General features: G+C 39.3%; 1 protein-coding gene across 1 annotated transcript in view; it reads right to left on the reverse strand.

Moving 5' to 3' along the window:
* Window positions 1–23,308, reverse strand: part of USH2A (usherin) — a 474,981-nt gene that overhangs the window by 242,564 nt on the left and 209,109 nt on the right. Inside the window, exon 32 of the mRNA XM_070957393.1 lies at window positions 628–787. Coding sequence (XP_070813494.1) covers window positions 628–787 — 160 coding nt within the window. The remainder of the gene's footprint in view (window positions 1–627; window positions 788–23,308) is intronic.

Here is a 23,308-nt window from a genome sequence, read left to right on the forward strand (position 1 = left end):
GCTAACGTAGTCATCAAGCAATTTGGGGCAAGAATTGAAGAACAAATAAAGCAGCATAGAAAACTTTTAAATATCAAATTTGTAGTAAATTATTTTGATATTGTGTTTTAGAGTGAAAATTGTATCCTGATCATATCACAAAATCTTCTTCCTGTATTACTATTTGCACTGAGGCTGTGGCCATATGTAGGTTATACTGATTGCATAAAGACTAATGGAAATTAACATGGCAAATGGTAATCAAAGAGTTACAGAGCCACTATTCTATTACTAATCACTTCTGTGCATTTAATCATAGTAAATGTATGTCACAGACCTTATTTGTGATTTAATTCACTAGGATTCTTGCATAAATTGATACTATACTTGTCACAGGTAGAAAAGGGCCCTGGGTTTATATTCTTTAACCCTTTCTTATAGGGCTTGGTTTCCAGACTCTTCAACATCTTGGCATCTTTTTTGAACTTGCTCCAATTTGGCACTGATCTTTTGAACAATGGAACCCAGAACTAGACATAGGTTAACTGTAGTGCCCAGAATAAGAACTCAAGAGGAGAGCTATTACATTTGCCAAGATTGTCCCACTCCAACACTACTAAGAAAAAAAAAGGGTGAATTTTACTTAACTGTGCTTCTAGTGTTCTAGAATCCAAAATTATCAGATCTGGCACATCCACATGAACTGGTGGGAGTTCTGTTGTAAGCACTGTGACCTGGGTACTGTTTCTGCAGCCAACCATTGTGCAAGCAGAGATTAAAAACTGGTATGGTGTAAAAACTTTCAAATCTACAAAAAGGGGACAATGGACATGAATATTAATTGAATTTAATAAAGCATTAGCAAATATGTATCTGCCACATCTCTGTACGTTTTTTTTTCAAAAATTAGGACATTATAAATGTCAATTAGTTACCAATCTTATAAAAAAATAGCTCCTGAATTATAGTGAAAAATATAATATAGAAAATGCAATCCTACAAATTAATTACAAGAGTATATAGCTAAAGTGTATATTTTGGGCAATATTGGGCAATATTTTGGGTTTCAGGTTTTAGTGACCATCATCTAGACAACAGATTTCCTGACAATTTGGTTGGCAACTTCAGAAACATTGCGGTCAACTGGTAACTGAGCAGAGACAGGGCTTCTGTCTTTGTAGCCAGGTATTCTGCTGCTAATTAGTCTTTAGACAAATTAGTTTCTGATTGGTGCAGGTTAGTAATGAGTGGTCTCTCACTGGTTCTTCGTGCCTGATTCTGCTTGGTTGCTTTGGTGGTGTTGATTCTTGATTGGTCCTTTTTCATGTCAGCTTCTGATTGGCCAATTAATTAGTCACTACTCAATTGCCTGTAGTCTCGGTAGGGTACTTGACATCATGGAAGAGAAGACACACCAAGACTTTCAGGCAAAGATTTCCCCAGCATTGTTTGAAGATACTTAAGAGGAAATTTATTGATTTATAATTTCTGAAGGGTTGTACACCACAACTTAGAAAGTTCAGGGTGTCATTTGGTATAGGGGCATTTGGAGGGTCAGAGCTGATTTTTTCATCTTTTCCCCCTAAGATGTTCAGGATGGGAATGGCAGACCAACCTCTCCTGTTCTACATTTAACATCTCCCCTGCCCAGTCATCAATTGCTATTTTTTCCAATCAGTTTTAGAGGTGATGATGACAGCTTTTAAAATTGGGAATGAGAGTAGTTTCTTCTTAGTAGTGTCTGACTCTTGTTTCTATTCATAATGCATCACAAAATTAATAACAAAAACAAAAACAACAGCTTACGGCCACTTCAACTGTTCATTTTAAATAAAAGCAAGATCGAAATGAGATCTTTATCTTTAGATACCAAAGAAATTAACTGATTTCCACCCCCCCTCCAAATACAACATGATAAATAAACTATGAAAATAGGGGACAGAGATGTTAACAAGTTTCAACAGCCTAGGTTGATTTCTACCAGCAATGAACTACACGAACCACACATTTAAATCAAACCAACATCAATTACTTGCCACATCTGATCCAATTTATACCGCTTGTCTGAAATTGACCTATTCAAGTACTTCATAATGGATCAATTGCTTCAACAGATGCAGGTAGAAACATAAATCTAAATCCTGGTCTCTCCCCTAAAACTCTAAGGTTACTGTTTGTCAAGCCCTCCTGATTATGGCTTCTTGTTTTCCATTTGCTTGATTGGATTATTTGCATAAGAGCAAATGCAGGCAGTTGTGGACATGAAAAACAGATCATTCTACGATGCATTAGAAATGGTTCAGCAAAAATTATCTGGAGTTGCCTTGAAAAGAAAGGCAACTCGGTATGTGGAAGTCTCATGGATTCATGTCAAATAAACTACAATTTACTCTAAAGATCACAAGTTATATGCTATTTAACAATTGATTTTATGCCTTTCTTGGAGAAATTTCATTGATTTCAATTTACAAAGTGAACCAATAAATAGACAATGATTTCCTTTTAACTTTCTACAGAAATTGAATATTTTATTATGTTATTACTCACACCCACATTAGTAAATTAAAATCCAGTCACTGCCCTTTTTAATCTGCAAGGTATCATATTTATCAACAGCATAGCTCATTCTATCTAAACAGTTTAATATGATGACATGTTTCAATATGTTTAGTCCATATTGAAGATCTGGTTGTACACTTCCTTTGCTATTTACTTCTTTACAACCATATCTATCACTAAACTTGAAAAGTTTACATTCGCTTTAATGTTAAGATATAATGGATGCTACACATGGCAGTGAAGTATGATGGTGTTGTGGCTCCATTATCTGAGCCTGTGTCATTGGCAGGAGAGGACTCCGAGAGTGAAGGAGAGGAGTTGGCAAGGCCTCCCTCTCCAGGACCCTCCTCTCTGGCAATGCCTTTGGTGTCCGCCGAAGGGCAAGAGATAGGGCCGGGGCCAAGCAAGTCCATGCAGCCAGTGGTGATGGTAATGAGTCTTGGCTGGATCCACGCCAGCATCGCAGAGATAAGCGCGCACAACAGAAGAAAAGGCGTGCCCAAGATTAGGCTGAGTCACTGGACCACACCCCACAGGATATAAAAGGGAGTGTGGTGGCCAGTCAAACCTTGTGACGAACAAAGCTGAAAGCTTCCACACCATTCTGCACTGCCGGACTTTTTGCTATAGATTTTGCTGGATTATCTCTGGACTTGATTAACTCTGTAATTATTGAGCTGTTTCTTTTGATGTATCAGAAGTGGGGAGAAGTTATCTCTCCTCTTCGTAAATAATAAACTCTTGGCAGGCAGCCACTAGGTTGTTGCCAAGTTCCGTTATCATAAGGAAAAGGATTTTGCCAGCTGGTTTGGTCTTTAACTCTTGAATGTCTGTTGGTGTGTGTGCGTGTGGTTGGGGACAGAACAGATGGTACTTTTGTTGTTGTTAGTTGCGAAGTTGTGTCCAACCCATCGTGACCCCATGGACAACATTTCTCCAGGTCTTCCTATTCTCTATCATCCTCTGGAGTCCATTTAAGCTCACGCCTACTGCTTCAGTGAGTCCATCCAGCTATCTCATTCTCTGTTGACCCCTTCTTCTTTTGCCCTCAATCTTCCCCAGCATTAGGGTCTTCTCCAGTGAGTCCTTCCTTCTCATAAGGTGGCCAAAGTATTTGAGTTTCATCTTCAGGATCTGGCCTTCTAAAGAGCAGTCAGGGTTGATCTCCCCTAGGACTGACCAGTTTGATTGCCTTTCAGTCCAAGGGACTTGCAGGAGTTTTCTCTAGCACCATAGTTCAAAGACCTCAATTCTTTGGCGCTCAGCCTTTCTTATGGTCCAACTTTCACAGCCATACATTGCAACAGGGAAAACCATAGACACTCTGTCTATCAGATCTAATTCCTTAAATCTATTTGTCACCTCTGCTGTATATTCATCAGGGTTATGATTTAGTTCATACTTGAGTAGCCTAGAGCTTTTCCCTACTTTCTTCAATTTAAGCCTAAATTTTGCAATGAGAAGCTCATGATCTGAGCCACAGCCACAGCCAGTTCCTGATCTTGTTTTTACTGACTGTTTAGAGCTTCTCCATCTTTGGCTGCAGAGCATATAGTCAATCTGATTTCTGTGTTGACTGTCTGGTGATGTCCATGTGTAGAGTCGTCTCTTGGGTTGTTGGAAAAGAGTGTATGCTATGACCATCATATTCTCTTGACAAAATTCTATCAGCCTGTGCCCTGCATCATTTTGTACTCCAAGGCCAAACTTGCCTGTTATTCCGATTATCTTTTGGCTTCCTACTTTAGCATTCCAATCCCCCATGATGATAAGGACATTATTTTTTGGTGTTAATTCTATAAGGTGCTGTAGGGCTTCACAGAACTGGTCAATTTCATCCTCTTCAGCACCAGTGATTGGGGCATAGACTTGGATTACTGTGATATTGAATGGTTTGCCTTGGATTCGAACTGAGATAATTCTGTCATTTTGGGGATTGTATCCCAGTATTGCTTTTCCTACTCTTTTATTGACTATGAAGGCTGCTCCATTTCTTTTGAGGGATTCATGCCCGCAGTAGTATACCTGATGGTCAACTGAATTAAATTCACCCATTCCTGTCCATTTTATTTTGCTGATTCCTAAGATGTCAATGTTCAGTCTTGTCATCTTGTTTGACCACATCCAGCTTGCCTTGATTCATGGATCTCACATTCCAGGTTCCTTTGGAGAGAAAATCTTTACAGCATCGGATGTTCCTTTCACCACCAGATGCATCCACAGCTGAGTGTCCTTTCAGCTTTGGCCCAGTCACTTCACTCTTTCTGGCACTACTCGTACTAGCCCTCTGTTCTTCCCCTGTAGTACTGTATATTGGACACCTTCCGACCTGAGGGACTCATCTTCCAGCATCGTATCTATTTTCCTTTTGGTACTGTCCATGGGGTTTTCATGGCAAAGATACAGGAGTGGGTTGCCATTTCCTTCTCCAGTGGATCACGTTTTGTCAGAAGTCTCTGCTATGACCTGTCCATCTTGGGTGGCCTTGCACAGCATAGCTTATAGCTTCATTGAGCTACTCAAGCCCCTTCACCACGACAAGGCAGTAATCCATGAAGGGAATGATGGTACTAGCTGAATTCAAAAAAAGTATTAGTGGCCTATCTATGAAGTTTTTAAGGAACTGCAAGTTCTTCTAAAATAGTTCTCATTTCCAACAACCTTTCCTATCTTTGCTGACAAAATGTTTTGGATAATAGAGCTAATAATCATTGGATCTCCAGACCATTTAGGAATTTAAAAGTTAATGCTGCATTTCAAATTGGACCCAGAAATGAATTGGAAGTGAAATCAGAAAGGACTGTCATAATATGAATAACTATATATTCCCTGTCAATGCTCCTCTGGCTTACCTTTGATCAGCTAATTTCTGGATTGTTTTTAGAGGTGGCATTGCTATATATAATTTATGACTAAATGTAAAACCAAGCCTTCAAATCACCCCCAAATTCTAGACAGTTTGCATTAAGGAAACTATAAGCATATTCATATTAATATAACATAATTAACAGAAAACCAAAAGCAACTTTAATGGGTAAAAAAATATCTCTGCTAGACTTCTATACTCCAAATGCCCTACAGGAAATGTGAGTGCTTGTGAAGTTATTTCTGACAGAAGTGTGAGAAATCTATGAATTCAAGAGCAATAGATTCCTTTTCCTCCTGTCATTTCTGTGCCCATTATATATGGTGGAAGACTCATAGCATCCCCTCATAGGCTTACTCAATGGGAAGAGTAGACAATACATTTCAATAATGGCTAACTGGATTATAAAAAATTGTAGATTGCTATGATCATAATTAGTATTTCAATTTAACATGATAAAAAAAGCTTTGCTCCATATGAAGGTTCTTAAAAATCTTGTATCCAAAAGAACATTTACAAACAATCTCATGAATTAATCCACTGAAGGAATTTCTAAGTTGCCTTGTCTTCTCAGTCTGCTGAGTAGACAAGACACCTACCAACAGTATCTCCATCTTATCTAGATGAAGTCTCAGTTATCTTGCTCTTCTTCAGCAATTAATATTGATAGAGAACATCTACTCCCTCACATGAATTTGACAAAAATGAGAGGCTGTATTATCTATATTGGTGACAACTCTCCCATCATCTCAAAACATTTAAAAAAAAAAACCCTTTTCTGAATGGTTTAAAATTGATCTACACGGCTTAGGAGGTAAATGTGTAGGAGATAACCAGGCTGAGACTGAGGAAGGGTCAAATGCTTCATAAGTTATGAATCCCTGCATACCTGCAAGAGAGTTAAGTCCAGCCCACTTAGAATGCCTCTCTTATCTCCTACTCATTTCTCTTAATGGCCAGTTGGTCAGATTTTTATAGAGAGTTTAAGCTTGCAGTAAGTCTTTATACATATTTGAACTGCCTGGCTCTCCTGATTTCCCCAGTGCTTGACAAAATATAAAAAAACATAATTGCAAAAATAATGGGAGTGTCAGTCCTTTGAGGTTGGTAAGGTCAGGAAACAGGTCTTAAAATGTATTTTAATGTGGCTACAGGCAGGGGTGAAATCCAACAGGTTCTGACAGGTTCTGGAGAACTGGTAGCAGAAATTTTGAGCAGTTCAGAGAACTGGTAGCGGAAATTTTGAGTAGTTTGGAGAACCGGCAAATACCACCTCTGGCTGGCCCCAGAGTGGGGTGGGAATGGAGATTTTGCAATATTCTTTCCCCAGGAGTGGGGAAAGAATGGGGATTTTGCAGTATCCTTCCCCTGGAGTACGGTGGGAATGGAGATTTTGCAGTATCCTTCTCCTGACATGCCCACCAAGCCACGCCCGCAGAACCGGTAGTACAAAAAATTGGATTTCACCACTGGTTAGAGGATTATAGCATAATGTTGAAAGCATATCAAAGTTTATCTCCATTTTACCTAACACAGTACAGGCAGTTAGTTTGAGATTATTTCCCAAAATCCCAGATATCTTTTCTGTAATAACCAAGCATTTCTCTCCTCCTTCTGTGATTGAAACCCACATTTCATCATGCCATCACCATCAGAGTCACTCCCCCTCCTATGTGTGAAGATAGGCCAGGTAGTTGAATAAGTCCAAATTGGAACATTTACACAAAGCTTCCCTTCTCTTGTTGCCCAACAAGATCAATTGTACAGACAATATGGCAGGAAGCAAGAACTTTTTTTTCCTGGTGATCATTGTCTAATGAGTTTGGAGGCAATTCAAAGAAATGGCACTTGTCTGACTTTTTCCTGTGGAAAACATTTACAAACAATTAATCTAGTTAATTAATCCATATCATGAATGTGGTAAGTGTGATTTCTGGGGAAGAAATGGAGGACTGAATACAAATTCCACAAAAAGCAAAGCTGATGACCATGGTGGAATGAAGATTCAGTGAGTAGACCAACTTTGATAATTCCTTGCTGGACAAGGAAAGGACTTGAGATGTCAATGAGTGTTCCAGACAGTTGCTCCTCATTGGAAAACTGTATAATAATGGTGTCCAGTGGGTTTATAGCTCCAGAAAATGAGGGAATAAGCTTTGAAAGGATGCTAAATTCACACGTTTGCTTTTCTAATCATTTACATAATAGCTTGTTAAGTTTACTTTTTTATTTAAAAAAAAGAGAGTGTGGATGTGGCAAAGGAAGAATAGCAAATACATTCTTTCTTCACATTGTTCTCTAGGAACTCTTTTAAAGCTAACTTTTAAAGGCACATGGAATATTGCCTGTTAACTGGGGTCTTGGATATAAATATTAAGTTGATTATGTGTTACAAGTGTTACAAGAGAAGTCTTCCCCAAAACACCAACAATCTACATACTTTTGTGGCAAAGAATGAAGTGATATAAAAAGGAGAAAATGAAAAGAGTCAAATGCCTAAAAATAGTGCTGTAGACATTTTGGAAAGGAAAAGAAACTGCCTATTGTTTCCAATGAATATTAGGATTTTGTGTCTCAAGTCGATCTACCTAGCATAATTGGGATGTGGAAGGAACCAAAACTTCAGGGTTGTTTATACTCTAGAGGAGTCATAAGATGCAGTATGGGAGCTGAATTGAGAGGCGTTTTGCTGTCAATTCATCTCCACCTGCATAGGCTTTTCCAATAGTTGTGAAGCTAAGCCAAATTGATGCACCATAGTTACATCTAAAAAATTAGCATTCACCCAAGAGTCCAAATGAACCAAGAGTTCAATCTGCAAGCTTACAGAGGTGCAAAGGCTAATAGATATATTGTCTGGTTGCAGTTGCAATTGCCTAGTATGGGGTGTTCAAGTTACCTTTAATTGTCCAAGGACTCCCTGTGGAGTTCTTAGAAGGGGAAAGTGCAAAATTTCCTGAAGCCAAAGTCTTAGAGTGGTCTGAGCATTTACTTACAAGGTCATACATTTCCATAGATTCAGTATTTCTAGCTGACTCTGAGCAAGAAAGCTACATGCCCTAGTGTACAACAGTAAAAACACAATCTGAAGTCTTCATTTTTCTATTTCTCCATTGTAAAGAGGGCTCTCTTATTGTTCTGATTTACATGGATTCTACATCATTAGAATCCAAGAAGGCAATGGGGAGGGAAGAAAAGGTGATGAATAGGTGCAAATCCTCTGTGCCTCAACTCCTCCAAACTGCCATCAGTTATCATGCAAAGCTGAAAGGACTCTTCCAAATCTTACCTGTCTTACCAATTCATCTCTTATTTCATTGGAAAGTCCTTCCTGAAATTGGTCAAGCAGATGAAAATCATTCCAAGACATAAAACTGGAAATCAATCATGTAGTCATAAATTCAATGAATTTCTCCTGTCAGCTGTCAGATCTCCCAGTTTGCAGCTGCTATTCTGGTTGAATAATCAAATGCAGCTCTAAATCTTTGCATAAAATTGTGATAGCTGATAGATAAATTGTGATAGTGATAGATAAATTGGTATCATTATTGTCAATGAGTGGAAATGCCCATCTGGCTGCTTCTTCTTTAAGTAGGCTTAAAACAAACACAACTTTGATCCAATCTGCAAGAAATTCTTTTGACCTGCCCACAATAAACAATTCATACTCTGTTGTGAATGAGGAATTGATCTTTTCTCTCCTCACCCACCCTATCCTCTCTGATAAACTACCAGGAGAACAGAACAGAGCAGAGCAGAGCAGAGCAGAGCAGAGCAGAGCAGAGCAGAGCAGAACAGAACAGAACAGAACAGAACAAGACTGGCTATCGGGCTGTCCCAGATAAGGTAAACTTTGTCCAAAATGCTACATTTTTCAGGTTTGTTATTCCTATGGCTACCTGATATTAATGCTGAAATAATGATTCAGCCACTTGTTCTTCAGTCAGTGATGTCTCGAGGTCTGTCTTGAGGTTGTGCCATCACTGTCAACTCACGAAGCATTCCTGACCTGCTCTCGAGTTGCCATAGGCAGGGGATGGGGAACCGAGCCTCGCAGCTGCAGCTAAGGAATCACACTTCAGTCAAAACAAAAGCACATTCCAGCCATCTCTATGTGAAGGCCATTTCCACAGATACCCACAGTGGCTGGAGGGAAGGACTCTACAACCTGCAAAATTGCTTCGTTGGGGAATGTGACTGATGACACACCTTGGGGGGAGGGAAAAACAGGGTCAGAGCTGGGGTATGAATTAAGTGAGGTCAGAGTTGGCTTGGAATGTGCCGACATGAAGCTCCTAATAAATAACTGGATTTCTTTTGAAGCTTAGCTCGAGGCTCATGATTTAACTAGGGCATCGGTCGGAACCCTGATAGCAAGCTAACTCTCTCAAAACTAATAAAAATGACTGGGACTCCTGAGCCCTGTGCTCTCCAGTCACTCCCCAACCCCTGGGGTTTGTGGAGAGAAACTCAGGCTACCATGGCAGAGAGTGGACTATCCAAAGAGAGCCTGCCTTAGCTCAGCCTTTCACCTGAGCACCAATGGGGGGCAGACAGACTGAATACCATGGTAGAGCAGTACCTGACATGTTATGTGAACTATCAGCAGTCCAATTGGATGGACTTCCTGCCTTTCGCTGAGGTCGCGTACAATAATGCGGTTCACAGTAGCACGGGACTAACTCCATTCAAATTAATGAGCGGCATGGACTTCGTCCCAATGCCAGAATATTCAAGGGATTCCCCCCCCTCCTCAGTCATCTTGACAGACTGGCTGTCAGTGCTGAAAGCACCATGGAAAATGTAAAGAAAGCACTAGCTAAAGTGGCTCAGACCTATAAGAAACAGGCAGACCAACACCGAGCCTCGAAACAGCTGTTCCAACTGTGGGAAAAGGTCTATCTCTCCACAAAGTACCTGAGCTTAAAACTTCTCAAAGCAAGAAGCTGGGATCCAAGTTCATGGTGCCATTCCCCATAGTAAAAATTATCAACCCAGTCACGGTGCAATTAAAATTGCCCTGACTGCTAGGGAAGGTACACCTAGTATTCTATAGCAGCCTCTTAAAACCCGTGGTCAGGTCAGCCCTGAGACCACTACCCCATGAGCCCCTGGACCCAGTGGTCATAGGGGACTAAACCCATTATGAACTGCAATGCATTCTCAACTTGAGGTGGTACAGGAGACAACTCTAATACCTAATCAAGTGGAAGGGCTACCCCCCTATCAGAGACATCTTGGGTAAAGAGCAGAAACATCCAAGCTGACTGCCTCATAGCTAAATTCCATGAAGAAGAAAACCCAACAAAACCTGGGGGAGGGTCGCACCCTGAAATCAATCTGTACTTATAACTATTTTTGCTTTGCACACTTTGCCTTCAGAAAGTGAGGGAAGCCAAATGTCAACTCGCAAAGCATTCCTGACCTGCTCTCCAGTTACCATAGGCAGGGGGATGGGGAACCGAGCCTCACAGCTGCAGTGAGGGAATCACAGTTCAGTCAAAACAAAAGCACATTCCAGCCTATGTGAAGGCCATCCTCACAGATACCCACAGTGGCCGGAGGGAGGGACTCTACAACCTGCAAAATTGCTTCGTTGGAAAATGTGACGATGACACACCTTGGGGGGAGGGGAAAATAGGGTCAGAGCCAGGTCAGAGTTGGCTTCAGTTGGAATGTGCTGACACGAAGCTCCTAATAAATAACTGGATTTCTTTTGAAGCTTGGCTCGAGGCTCATGATTTAATTAGGGCATCGGTTGGAACCCTGACAACCACATTATAAGTCTAGAAGTCCTCTTTAGGAAGAAAGTAAGGAGGCTTTCAAAATTGACATAAACCATCTGAAAGTCCAACCAAAACCCTCTCTATGTCAACCTTAACCTAACAAAACAAGGCAGAATTGTTTTGAGTTTCTTTCTCCCACATTTACTTCTTTCTCAGCAGACAAATATTTCTGTAATGCCTCGTCATTCTCTTCTCCTTTGCCTTGAGTCAAACCCCCCATTCCATCAAGCAGAGTAATATCTTCACTGTTACTGCCATGAGAAACTCCCATCTATAAATGCTTAGAGCAAAACAAGTGCTGTATTAACAACTCAACATCCCAATCTACAAAATCCATCTAGATAGATAAAACGTCTGATGATATTAAAGACTATTTAAAGATGTAAACAGAGTCACATTATCTCCCCATTGCTATATTAAAAAACTCTATCCTCTGACACTATTCTAGCAAAAAAAAAAAACACTCCAAAGGTTTTTTAAAACGTTTTCTTTAATTGCTTTTAAAATGCCATAAAAATGAGAAAACATAGAAAAATAAAAATATATGCATTGCCAAAGCAAAAGGAAAAAACAACCACAGAATGTACTTGAATAATAATCACATTGTAACTATTTATATAGCTAAAATGATAGATTATACCCTTTTTTAGTTGTCCCCCCCCTTTTTAATTAAAAAAATCCTACTCTAAAACATAAAGCTATAATGAAAGGATGGGAAGCCTATGGACTCAGACAATAATGAATCATAGATCCTGCATTTGTTAATACTGACCACACTGGCTGAGTGTGCTGATAGTTGTACTTCACTAACATCTAGAAGGATGCAGAACTTTATTCTTAATAGGCTTTATTTTACAGTACATGGAATTATCTAGCAATAATCCATTCAAAGGTCATTTTTAAAGGAAGTAGATGTAGACAATTGGCATTTAGCTGTTGATGTCTTCAGATTATTGCTACTACCATCTAGATCAGTGGTTCTCAACCTTCCTAATGCCGCAACCCTTTAATACAGTTCTTCATGTTGTGGTGACCCCCAACCATAAAATTATTCCTAAAACCATTGAAAATATGTGTTTTCCAATGGTCTTAGGTGACCCCTGTAAGGGGTTGTGATCCACAGGTTGAGAACCACTGATCTAGATGAAAGGGTTTTATGGGCAATGTAACTTTTTCAAGCAAAACACAGAGGGCAATATTAGAATCACAACTTTGTCTGTGAAGCCAACATAATTTACCAATTCTCAAGATGATGATTCAAATGTACAGCAAGTCTACTGAGGAATATTATATTACTATCAATTTGTCCAGCCAGGTGTCAGTGACATAAACAATAAAATCGAGATTTTGAATCTATAAAAGGTACATGTTACTTAAGCATTTTTTTCAAATTATAATTTCAATTTTAGATAAGAGCTTTGTAAGAAAACATCAAGAGGACACCTGATGGGGGAAAGAGCTTTAGGCAGGGGTGAAATGCTCCCGGTTCAGACCAGATTGCCCAATCCGGTAGCGATTGAGGTGGGTGGTTCAGAGAACCGGTAGCAAAAATCCCTGCCCCCCCGCCCAAATGCCCAGCTGAGCCACACGATCATCAGAGGCTTTTTTTCTTTTAAATGCCTCTGACGATCCAAGCTCTGACGATCCAAGCTGAATTGCCTGATCAGCAGAGGGTTTTTAAAAAATCCTCTGATGATCAGGCAACTCAGCTGGGATCATCAGAGCCTTTTGAAAGCATTTTTTTACAACCTCTTCACCGAAGAGGTTATAGAAAAAATGGTTTTAAAAGTAAAAAAAAAATGGCCACGCCAACCCAGTCACATTACCCCCCCATCAAGCCACGCCGACAGAACCGGTAGTAACAAATTTTAGATTTCACCACTGGTTTTAGGTATATAAAATAATAATCTCCAATTCTGCAATCCTACCCCTCAGAAAAAAACACACTGAGACTTACTTTTCTAAACAGATATGCACAGAATTATACTGTGAATCTTACAATTTAGACATGCTTGTAAATCTCACAGAGCACAAAAAGTTAGTTCTCTTCTCTCTAACACACACACACACACACACACACACACACACACATAAAATCATTATGCACAGCACAAGTGAAGAAACCTCAGGAATCTGGTAAAAAGACTTCAGTAATATACAGATGAAGTTTCAGGTCTTTCTTTATGATGCAATTGACAACTAAATAATAATGATATTAAAGTCTCACAAACATTGGGGGTTATTAACTACATTTATAATTTATGAACAAAAGATTGTGCAAAAGATTAAACAAATGTAGTTTCCCCACAAAAATTCCCAAAAAGATATCCAAAAGAAATATTTGATTTGTAAAAGAGGGAATTCTTAACCTCTCCAGAAAAGAAGGTAAACTAGAAATACATTTGTGTAACAAAGGTACACAAACGCATACAAAACAGTACAAGTGCAGGCATACACCATTTTAGAACTTTATGAGAAATATTAAGCAATACAGTGAGAACAATTAAGCATTAGAACAGCTTGCCTCCTGGAGTTGTGAATGCAACTAAGTTTTCAAGAAAAAGGATTGGACAACCATTTGTCCGAGATGGTATGAGGACTCCTGCCTTGGGCAGAGGTTTGGACTAGAAGATTTCCAATGCAGGGGTGAAATCCAACAGGTTCTGACAGGTTCTGGAGAACCGGTAGCGGAAATTTTGAGTAGTTCAGAGAACTGACCCCAGAGTGGGGTAGGAATGGAGATTTTGCAGTATCCTTCCCCTCTCACGCCCACCAAGCCACACCCACCAAGCCACACCATGTCCACCAAGCCATCCCACAGAACCGGTAGTAAAAAAATTCGAATTTCATCACTGCTCCAATGCCCCTTCCAACCCCATGATTTTATGATTCTAAATGGTATAAAGGTACAAATGATTCAATAGCAATGTTTAGGTAACTAAAGCTAAAAATATATTGCAAATGCTATCAGAAGCTGATAGTAATTTAATTGCGCATTCTTCTGAATTTATTTGTTTTAAAAAGATCCATATTCCACTCGCTGCTGTCCTGATGAAACAGAGTGAACCACAATATCGTTATTTAGTGTGTAAATATCCCTCCACATAAGGTTCCTCTATTGGCTCCAACTGTTAGCCTTATTTTTCAGCATTAAATCTGAATTTCCTTGCATGGTTGGTTTAAATGAGGTCATTACATTGCCATCCACGGTTTAATTAATATTTCTTTGCTTTCTCATTTCAATTAGTGAACAGTCAAACAGAGTGGCCCTGATCCTGATCTTATTTGCTAGCATAAAAAAAGGGGAATGCTATCACTAAAGGTTTCAAGCAGGATATTAATCATATAAAACAGATAATTCAACTTTATCTGGGGTAAGAACTGTTAGAAATCCTGTGCAGGGATAGCCATTCTGAACAATTATTTTATAATTCTGTTTCATCAGATTTATATCAGTATAAATGGAAATGTCCTGTAGTAAATCAGGAACTAATTGCTGCAAATCTGATTCTTACATGTGGATCCAAAACCTGCTTGCTTGGAAGCATGTCGTATTGATTTAGGCAACCTGACAAATAAGTTCCTATGGGGCATTTACTGGCCAGCACTATAGAATTTTCTTGAGTATTTGACAAAACATATTAAAAAGGGAAAGATGAGGGCTTAATTGAAACAAAAGGCAATTTTGTATGCAGCAGTTTGTATTTGATAGAGCATCCCAATATAAAATATAGGCATATTTCATGAAATGTGAAGGATTTCAGATTTTAGTTCAAAATATTAAGACAATGTGTTTCTTTCCCCATCATCCTAGCTTTTTCAGTAGTACTTGATAACTAGCAGCAATTTGATAATGGGACTCATTATCTAGAGCAGGGGTGTCAAACTCGCGGCCTGCAGGCCAGATGCGTCACATGCTGGCTCCACCCCCACCTGGTTTAGCGAAGGGGGGAAAAGTCCTGATACGTCACATGACACCATGATGATATGAGTTTGACACCCCCGATTTAGAGAAATGGAGGCTTTCCCTTCATTGCATGTGTTCAGGCAGTGGTTGGATGGTCAACAGTCAAGTCATACTTTAGATTTCTGCACAGAGCAAAGAAAGGAATGGCTTGAAGACCTAAATTATCCCTGTCACTTCTATCATTCCATGACTAAGAAAGTGCCTATTCCTCCTCCTAAGTCAAAGTTAAACACGTCTCTATCAAGTGGGTATGGGTCAGTGGTGGGTTGCCCCTGGTTCGGACTGGTTCACAAGAACTGGTAGTAAAACTGATGGGAGCACTGCCCACACCGCCCCGGATGTTGTCATCGGCAATCTGCGCATGCGCAGGAGAAAGGCGTGTGTGCAAGCGAAGCTAGCACATGCATGTGATCCCGTTGCATACGAGTAGTAAAGGTAAATAGAACACACCCCTGTTGTGTGTGTGAGAGAGAGACAGAGAGAGAGACAGAGAGAGAACGAGACAGGGAGAGACACACACACACAGAGAAAGCCAAACTCTACATGGCATAGTTCAGGCGGGACAGGAATAGTGGCCTTGTTTTAACGTGCATGTCTTTCCTCAATACTACATGTCAGAATTTTGGAAAGCAGGTCCCATAATCCCAGAACACTAAAAGCTATCAATAGTCACTCACAAAAAGAAAGTCACTTTGCAAATCTTCAAAGACATTCTCATTCCAATGATTGTTCTTTGTGATCCAAATTTTGGCACTGAAAATAGGCTGCCAGGTAATGTTAACTGCAAATGTACTAGAAAACCTAAATTAAGAGTAAATGACAGATGAAAGGATAGTGAAGCTGTAGTGCAATCTTTCATGCTTTCCTATCGTAGAATTAAGTTACAGACAACCATGTTTCAGAATTCCATTTTCAAGAATACTTGAGGAAGTGCTCTTTTTACATAATTTTTAACTTCTCAAAGAATTAATATATTTTACCTATTGCTTTATACAGTACCGATATCTTGCCTCTTGCATAATTCAGATTCAAGTTATCTATTCATCAGCTGAGAAACTAAAACTTTTAATAAATAATTGGTTCTGGGTAAAAGCAAACAGAGATAGAGAAGCTCTTTTTATCCCATTTACCTAATAACTTTGATTTTTAAAGCAGCCCCCATGCTGAATATACATAATAAATATCTCCTGTACCACTTCTTTCCTAAGGGGGAAAAACATTTTTTAAAAAAGAGGAAGGAGACACAAGGAGGAGATGGGTGAAGCAGAGATGTAATCTTTGAAAGTTGGATGGTATACAATTATTATTGTTATTATATGCACAACAATGTAAAACTACAGCTTCCGGTTTAGATGCTGTTGGCCTTCATATAAATTGAGTTCTTCCTAAGAAGCTAGGCTGTCATAAGGTATCAATGTAGTATACAGTATCTGTGGATCCAAGCATTGTCGCCTTTTGTAATTGAAGATGGACAATTTGTCAACACAGAGATTTTCTCCAAGATGTTTAGGTATAGCACTCAGTGGGCCGATAACTAGAGATCACCTTGGCCAGTTTATGCCATAATCTTTCAACGTTTGTTTTCAGATTTTGATATTTTGTGATCTTTTCCAGTTCATTGTCTTCTATTCTACTGTCCCCTGGTATTGTTCTGTCCCCGTCTCAGCTATTGCCACTTCAATTATCCATACTTTCTTCTTTCAACCACAGTTAAGTCTGGTGTGGTGTGTTGTGAGCCATGATTTTATCAATTTGTATTAGCAAATCCCACTGTCGAGCCCCACGGCATGCTCGACAATGCTGACGCGAGATGGTGCGGAGGACGGGGCGACGGGCCAAAACGGCAACCTTAGAAGAGGGGGCGGGGCTGTGTTCACAGGGCTGGTAGTGGTGGCACTGGGTGTTAGGCGGTCGTCTGCGGGGTGGGGCGGATGGCTACGCCGGGGATAGGTGTCTCTGTATTTCCTTACTGCTGGGGCGCATCCGGCGGTGGGATGACAGCGGCCGGTCCCATGATGCCTGTGAGATGCCGGATCCGGCGTTATGGGGTGTGGGCATGTCTATATCCTGACATTGCTGGGGCGGGCTATTTAAATGTGCCTCTCTGATCAGCAATAGCGCTGATTTCGAGTCTTTCTGAGATTGCAGTGTGTGCCTGGGATAATGCGCAATAAACCAGCATTGAAAGGACGAGCTGTATGAGCTGTATTTTCTGCATTGCTGTGTTTCACCTGGGAACCCTGATACCCACAACATTTTAACCTGTTCATTTTCAACTACCTCAACTCTATCTTCCCATCATTTTTTTTTTTTACTGCCACATGATAATTTTTACAGTTATTCCAGGTGACTGTGTTATGTTATGGTTGATAATAGTTTGCATGATTTTCTTACACAAGCTGATAATATGATCTATTGTTTCTTCTGCTTTTTTGCAGAGTCTGCATTTTTTGGTCAAGTCTTCAGTTTCTTTTTTTTAAAACGTTCCAGTTGTAAGCCATTGCCAGGTGTTACCTTTACCTACTTCCCCCTTATAGAAATTGTCCATGCAATGCATTTCCTTGCCAGCATTCTGTTCTTGTTTTTATTACATTATTTCAATATTTATGTTTTGTTTCCTGTACATTCAGTAAGTTCCAATTTTTAACTTGCATCAATGATTGTTCTTGGCTGTTTTCTACAGAATCAGCCAATAGAAGGTTTTCTTCTTTGACAGTTTGACTTGAAGTAAACCTCTATCTCTATTTCTGTAGGGCAGATATAATCTATCAATATCACCACAGGGATTCAATGCATAATGAATACTCATCACTTTTCTTATTTTTTGGTCCAAACTGTCCAGTACAGCTTGCATCCAGTTAATAATTCCTATGACAGATATGGCCCAAGTATTGATGGTTTTGATGGTGTGTCCACTATTGACTTTTATCACTAGAAGTTTTCTCATTCTTTAAATGTATTCTTTAGTAATCTTTCTAACTTATCCATACTTGACATTATCCAGTGTAAAATGCTCAGACTTGCAGGCTTCATCCTGACAGAACTTGATGGTTTGGCCATTTGGCATTTCAATTCCATTACTGTTTATGATTTAAACTTGAATTGCTCAGAGAACAGTCTCTATTTATTTGATATAGAGCAGAAAATTAATGAGAGCCAGTTTGGTGTAGTAGTTAAGGCATCAGCTAGAAACCAGGAGTTCTAGTCCTGCCTAAGGCACTAAGCCAGCTGGGTGACTTTGTGCCAGTCACTCTCTTTCAGCCCTAGGAAGAAGAGAATGGCAAATAACTTCTGGGGGAAAAAACTTGCCAAGAAAGCCAGAGGGATTTATCCAGGAAGTCACCAGAAGTTAATACTGAATTGAAGGCATATAAACACACACACACACTCACTCAGAGTTAATGAAGCTTTGCTACTAAAAGAAGAAATGCATGTAAAAAAGTAAGATTTCAAGCAAGACATAACATGATATTTCCTAGAGATAGTAAGTTAGTCCAAATTAAACTTGAATTAAACCTCACCTTATTTAAAACAATGATAGGGAATAATTTTACTGCATGACATGAATTCTGCATCTAGTGGCCTGGATCAAATGAAAGTAGTAGAAAATGGTACATGTATTGTAAGAATTCTACTGCAGCAGGAAACCAAAAAAAAAAAAAATATCTAAGCCTCCTTCTCACATAGGATGCTACAGACACCACCCTGCTTCCATTTATCATGTGTGAAAGAGCAAGGTGACCAAGAGCAAGCTATGCAGTCTGTGTGTATGTGGTAGTTGGTTGCATCTTTCGTTGTACTTCAATCAGCAACAAATTTCACTAGCATGAATTTTTTCCTTTACTGCTTCCATTTGGTTATGTTCCTGTCAATCCTAGTGCCATAGATATGGGACTATTTGCATCTTACTTTTGTAGTCATAAGCAATATTTTTTTCTTTTATTAAATATCATGAAGAGAAGATTTAACTTTTTTTAAAGAAAAAACATGCTGTATTGTACCTATTATTTTAGGACGAATAGTTACTTTCTGTTTACTTTGCTTTGCAGCCCTTCTGTGCATCTTACCCATGAGCCAGGGAGAACAAGTTTAATTTATCATTAGCAGTTTATGTGCCCTTTAATTGGAATCAATGTGCTAGCCTAGGCAAATTGTCTATGTAGCCTCCTCTGAAATATCTGCATACCTTAAATGGCATGATAGCTTGTTGAAAGGAGGCAGACAATTTACATTCTACTGGTGTGTTATAAATAAATTATAAGAACAGATTAGAATTATGCATTTACGCCTACTAGTGAGTGTGAGATGCATAATTCACAAATGGTGAACCCTTAAGAGATTCCTGAATTCCCCAATCACAAGCATGCTGATGAAGGTATATTTTTCAATTCCCACTGTTCTCTGCTTTTGTTATTTTCATACCTTCACTGGCTACTAAGTTAGGACCTTCCTGATTATTTATTATCCATTAAAGCTTAGCTGAATAGTGTCTCCTTTTTTAGATCAAAGTTTTTTAAAAAGCTTTCAGTATCTCTTTTCAATAGTTATATTCAATAGCCAAGATTTCAGTGTTGGGAGCAACATGTGAGATTGATTTGTTTCCAGGCTTTTTAAAATTGATAATAAGAGCCATGGTGGCACAATGGTTAGAATGCAGTACAGCAGGGCTAACTCACTGCTGATTCCAGAAGTTCGATTCTGAGCGGCTCAAGGTTGACTCAGCCTTCCATCCTTCCGTGGTTGGTAAAATGAGGAGCCAGATTGTTGCGGGCAATATACTGACTCTGTAAACCGCTTAGAGAGGGCTGTAAAGCACTGTGAAGCGGTATATAAGTCTAAGTGTTATTGCTATTGCTAATGTATTAAAGATGCATATATGAATGGTGCATGTATGTATGTAAGTTATATGCCATTCTGGATAAATATATTTAGGACAATCCTACTGAAATTAATGAAATTCACATAGGTTGTAACTAATTTTCATTCTATTGCTTTCATTGGGTCTACTTTAAATAAGATTCCTGGGTTTCAACTGCTATAGAAATTATAAAGTGGCAAATGATTTTAATTTCAGACCAGCGAAATGTATTTTTTAGTATCAGTGCTTTCAGCATATGCATCCATACACTGTTTAAAAAATCCCTAACCCCATGTATGGAGTGGCATGTATTTTTCTCAATCTCAAATCCTTGACTAGAGGCTTGAGAATTTGAGGGTTCTGCCACTGCAGTATTTCATCTGTTCCTAGCACTGCACTCTTCTGAACAGAGAATTCTAAAGTTGTTCCTGGGATCTGTTGAAGTTACTCTCCCAGCTTAGGAGTCATAACCCCAAGTGCTCTTACCACTATGGGACAACTTGGCTTTTACTTTCCACACACCCTCTAGTTCCTTCTACACACCCTGATACTTACTCTAGCTTCTCATACTTCTTCTTGCTAATTTTGTTGTCACTTGGCATCTATACATCTATCACAACTGCTGTATTCTGGTCCTTGTCTATTACCATGACATCCACTTTAGTGGCCACTATCTGCCTATCTATTTAGAAGTCCTACAGGAACTTATCCCCATTATTCTCCACAGTCTTCTGTGTAATCTCTCACGTAGATGGGTCCAACCCATACACTGTGCAGGTTCCTGTGCACAATGCCAACTATTTGGTTGTGCCATTCAGCGTATGCTGTTCCTGCTATATCTTATACCCTTCCACTATTTGTTCAATTAAGAGTCCTGTCTAGTATGGTAGACCTCTGCTTCTTTGGATCTGCTGCTAGATGTCTGTTCTTGGACTGTTATGATCAGTGCCTCAGTGTTGTCTTTTAGTCCAGCCTTGTCCAGTAACTGGTACGATTTCTCAACGTCAGCCATCTCAGCTATCTGTTGATGGTATATCCCATGCAGGGTCTTGACACTTCCTCTGCTTCACCTTCCTCTAATATGTGTTGTTGCCTCAAACTTTCTCTCAGCAGTTCATCTTTAGAAGTCATCTTAATTATATAGTCTTGGATGTACTGGATGTCATTCAGGACAGTGGGTTTGACACTCACCAGATTCCACCTACTCCCTTTCCAGCTGGTGTATAGCCTCTTGGAGTTGGATGTGGGATCAAAGCCTCCATGAATCGTGAGGAGCATTTAGGTCTTCATATCAGCAGCCTTATGTCCTCTTGGCCAGCTCTCTATACTAGCAGAGTATCTGGTGATAGGCATGGCATAAGTGAGGAATCTCCTCAGCCATATAATATGGATATACAGTAAGTTCAACAGTTATGTTGAACTTACTGTATATCCATATTATATGGCTGACGAGATTCAATTCTGTACAGGACAGCAACAGGGACAATTTATCACCTTGATATGTGCTAAATTAGATGGCCTCTTGTTCAAGCTATCTTGTATTGATTTCCAGTGTTGTTTTCCACAGTTCCTGTTCTTTCCAGAGTTCTTGAGGAAGGTCCTTGATGTCTTGTTGACTTTGTATAATACCAGGTATTCACAGATTCATGCATGTGTTCATTGCTCATGTTTTCTTGTAATCAGTCCAGGCTGTGTTCGAATTGGTCTGTCTAGACTTTAAAATTTGGATGACTGCTCTAGCTATGAGTAACTAGTGTTTGGAGCATCTTATTTTTCTAATGTCTTTTTCAGTTGTGTTCAGCTACTGATCCTGTAGCTTGGTGGCTATAATACAATGGTGAAATCCAATTTTTTTTACTACTGGTTCTGTGGGCATGGCTTGGCGGGCATAGAAGGGGAAGGATACTGCAAAAACTCCATTCCCACCCCACTCCAGGGAAAGGATATTACAAAATCTCCATTCCCACCCCACTCTGGGGCCAGCCAGAGGTAGTATTTGCTGGTTCTCTGAACTACTCAAAATTTCCGCTACCGGTTCTTCGAACTGCTCAAAATTTCTGCTAGCAGTTCTCCAGAACCTTTCAGAACCTGCTGGATTTCATCCTTGCTATAATGCCTGTCTACAAAGTATAGTAGGATTTTATTATTATTTTTTATTATGCAATTTCAATGTTGTCCTGTATAATTCAATCCAGTTATTCAATTGCTTTGACAAAGTTTTCTAACAAATGAGACATTCAATTAGCTGCCTCATTATATCAAAACATGCTCATTCTCAGAATAAGGTTAGAATTCAAACCAAAATATTAAAATATTAGTTGTGGGACTGAAATCATGTCCCCCATCCATTTTAGCAAGAAAGTTACATTAAAAACTAGATGAATCTGCATTATATTTAATATCTTACTGAAAGCATTTTACTCTGGAAGAGGTTCAAGAATGAGCTCAGTTGCATGAGGTGATGGCTATAACTGAGTTGAGTTATGTGCCAAACTAACTGTCCAGGTAAGTTTCACTTTTGCTGACTGAAATCCAGCCTGGGTTGTGACAGGAAAGGAAGAAGAGTTTTAATCAACAAGATAGCTTGGGAATCTTTTTGTTTTGACAGCCGTGCTAGAATTGTAATTATTAATGTGAATTCTACAGAATATTCCCCAGGGCAGCCACCTTAAAAGACATCAATTTCTTATAGATTTTCTTTATATTTTACAGCTTGTTTCCAACAATGAATTGGTACCCATATTGGTAGACTGCCACACTGTAAACTTTCTAATAACAGTTTCTTTCCAACTTTACAGCTAACCCGGGTCTCACTGTTTTCTTTCAAGAAGATTGATTGTTCATTTTTTCTCAATAGATGTCATATTTTATTGAACACTGTTTAGCTCCAACTTCCTGTTTGTAAGAATTACACATAAGGGGGTCCATGGTGCTTTCTGAGCTTGTTTTCTTGCAGAAGTTTCATTACACAAACAAGGCAACATCATCAGTGCTAGGGATGTTACCTAATTTGGATAATAAAATATCTGCAAGAAAACAAGCAACCTCAGAAAGCACCAAAGACCCCTCATGTCAACCCTGAACTACAAATATTCTCCTTTATTAGTTATACAAAGCTTATACCAAAAGACTTTTGGTATATTAACTTACACCAAAAGACTTCGGTTCTGCATAGATTCAGGCTCTTTGTGCCAATTAATAATGTAAGGAAAAATTACTGTGTGATTTTGAATTAGCAGTATTGACTCTGGCCAACAACACAAGCAGTGTTGAAAACATTTCATCCTTCAAAA

Source organism: Pituophis catenifer, unplaced genomic scaffold (assembly GCF_029215685.1).
Source record: "Pituophis catenifer annectens isolate HBS135680 unplaced genomic scaffold, rPitCat1.0.hap2 SCAF_1, whole genome shotgun sequence".
Taxonomy (NCBI): Eukaryota; Metazoa; Chordata; class Lepidosauria; order Squamata; family Colubridae; genus Pituophis; species Pituophis catenifer.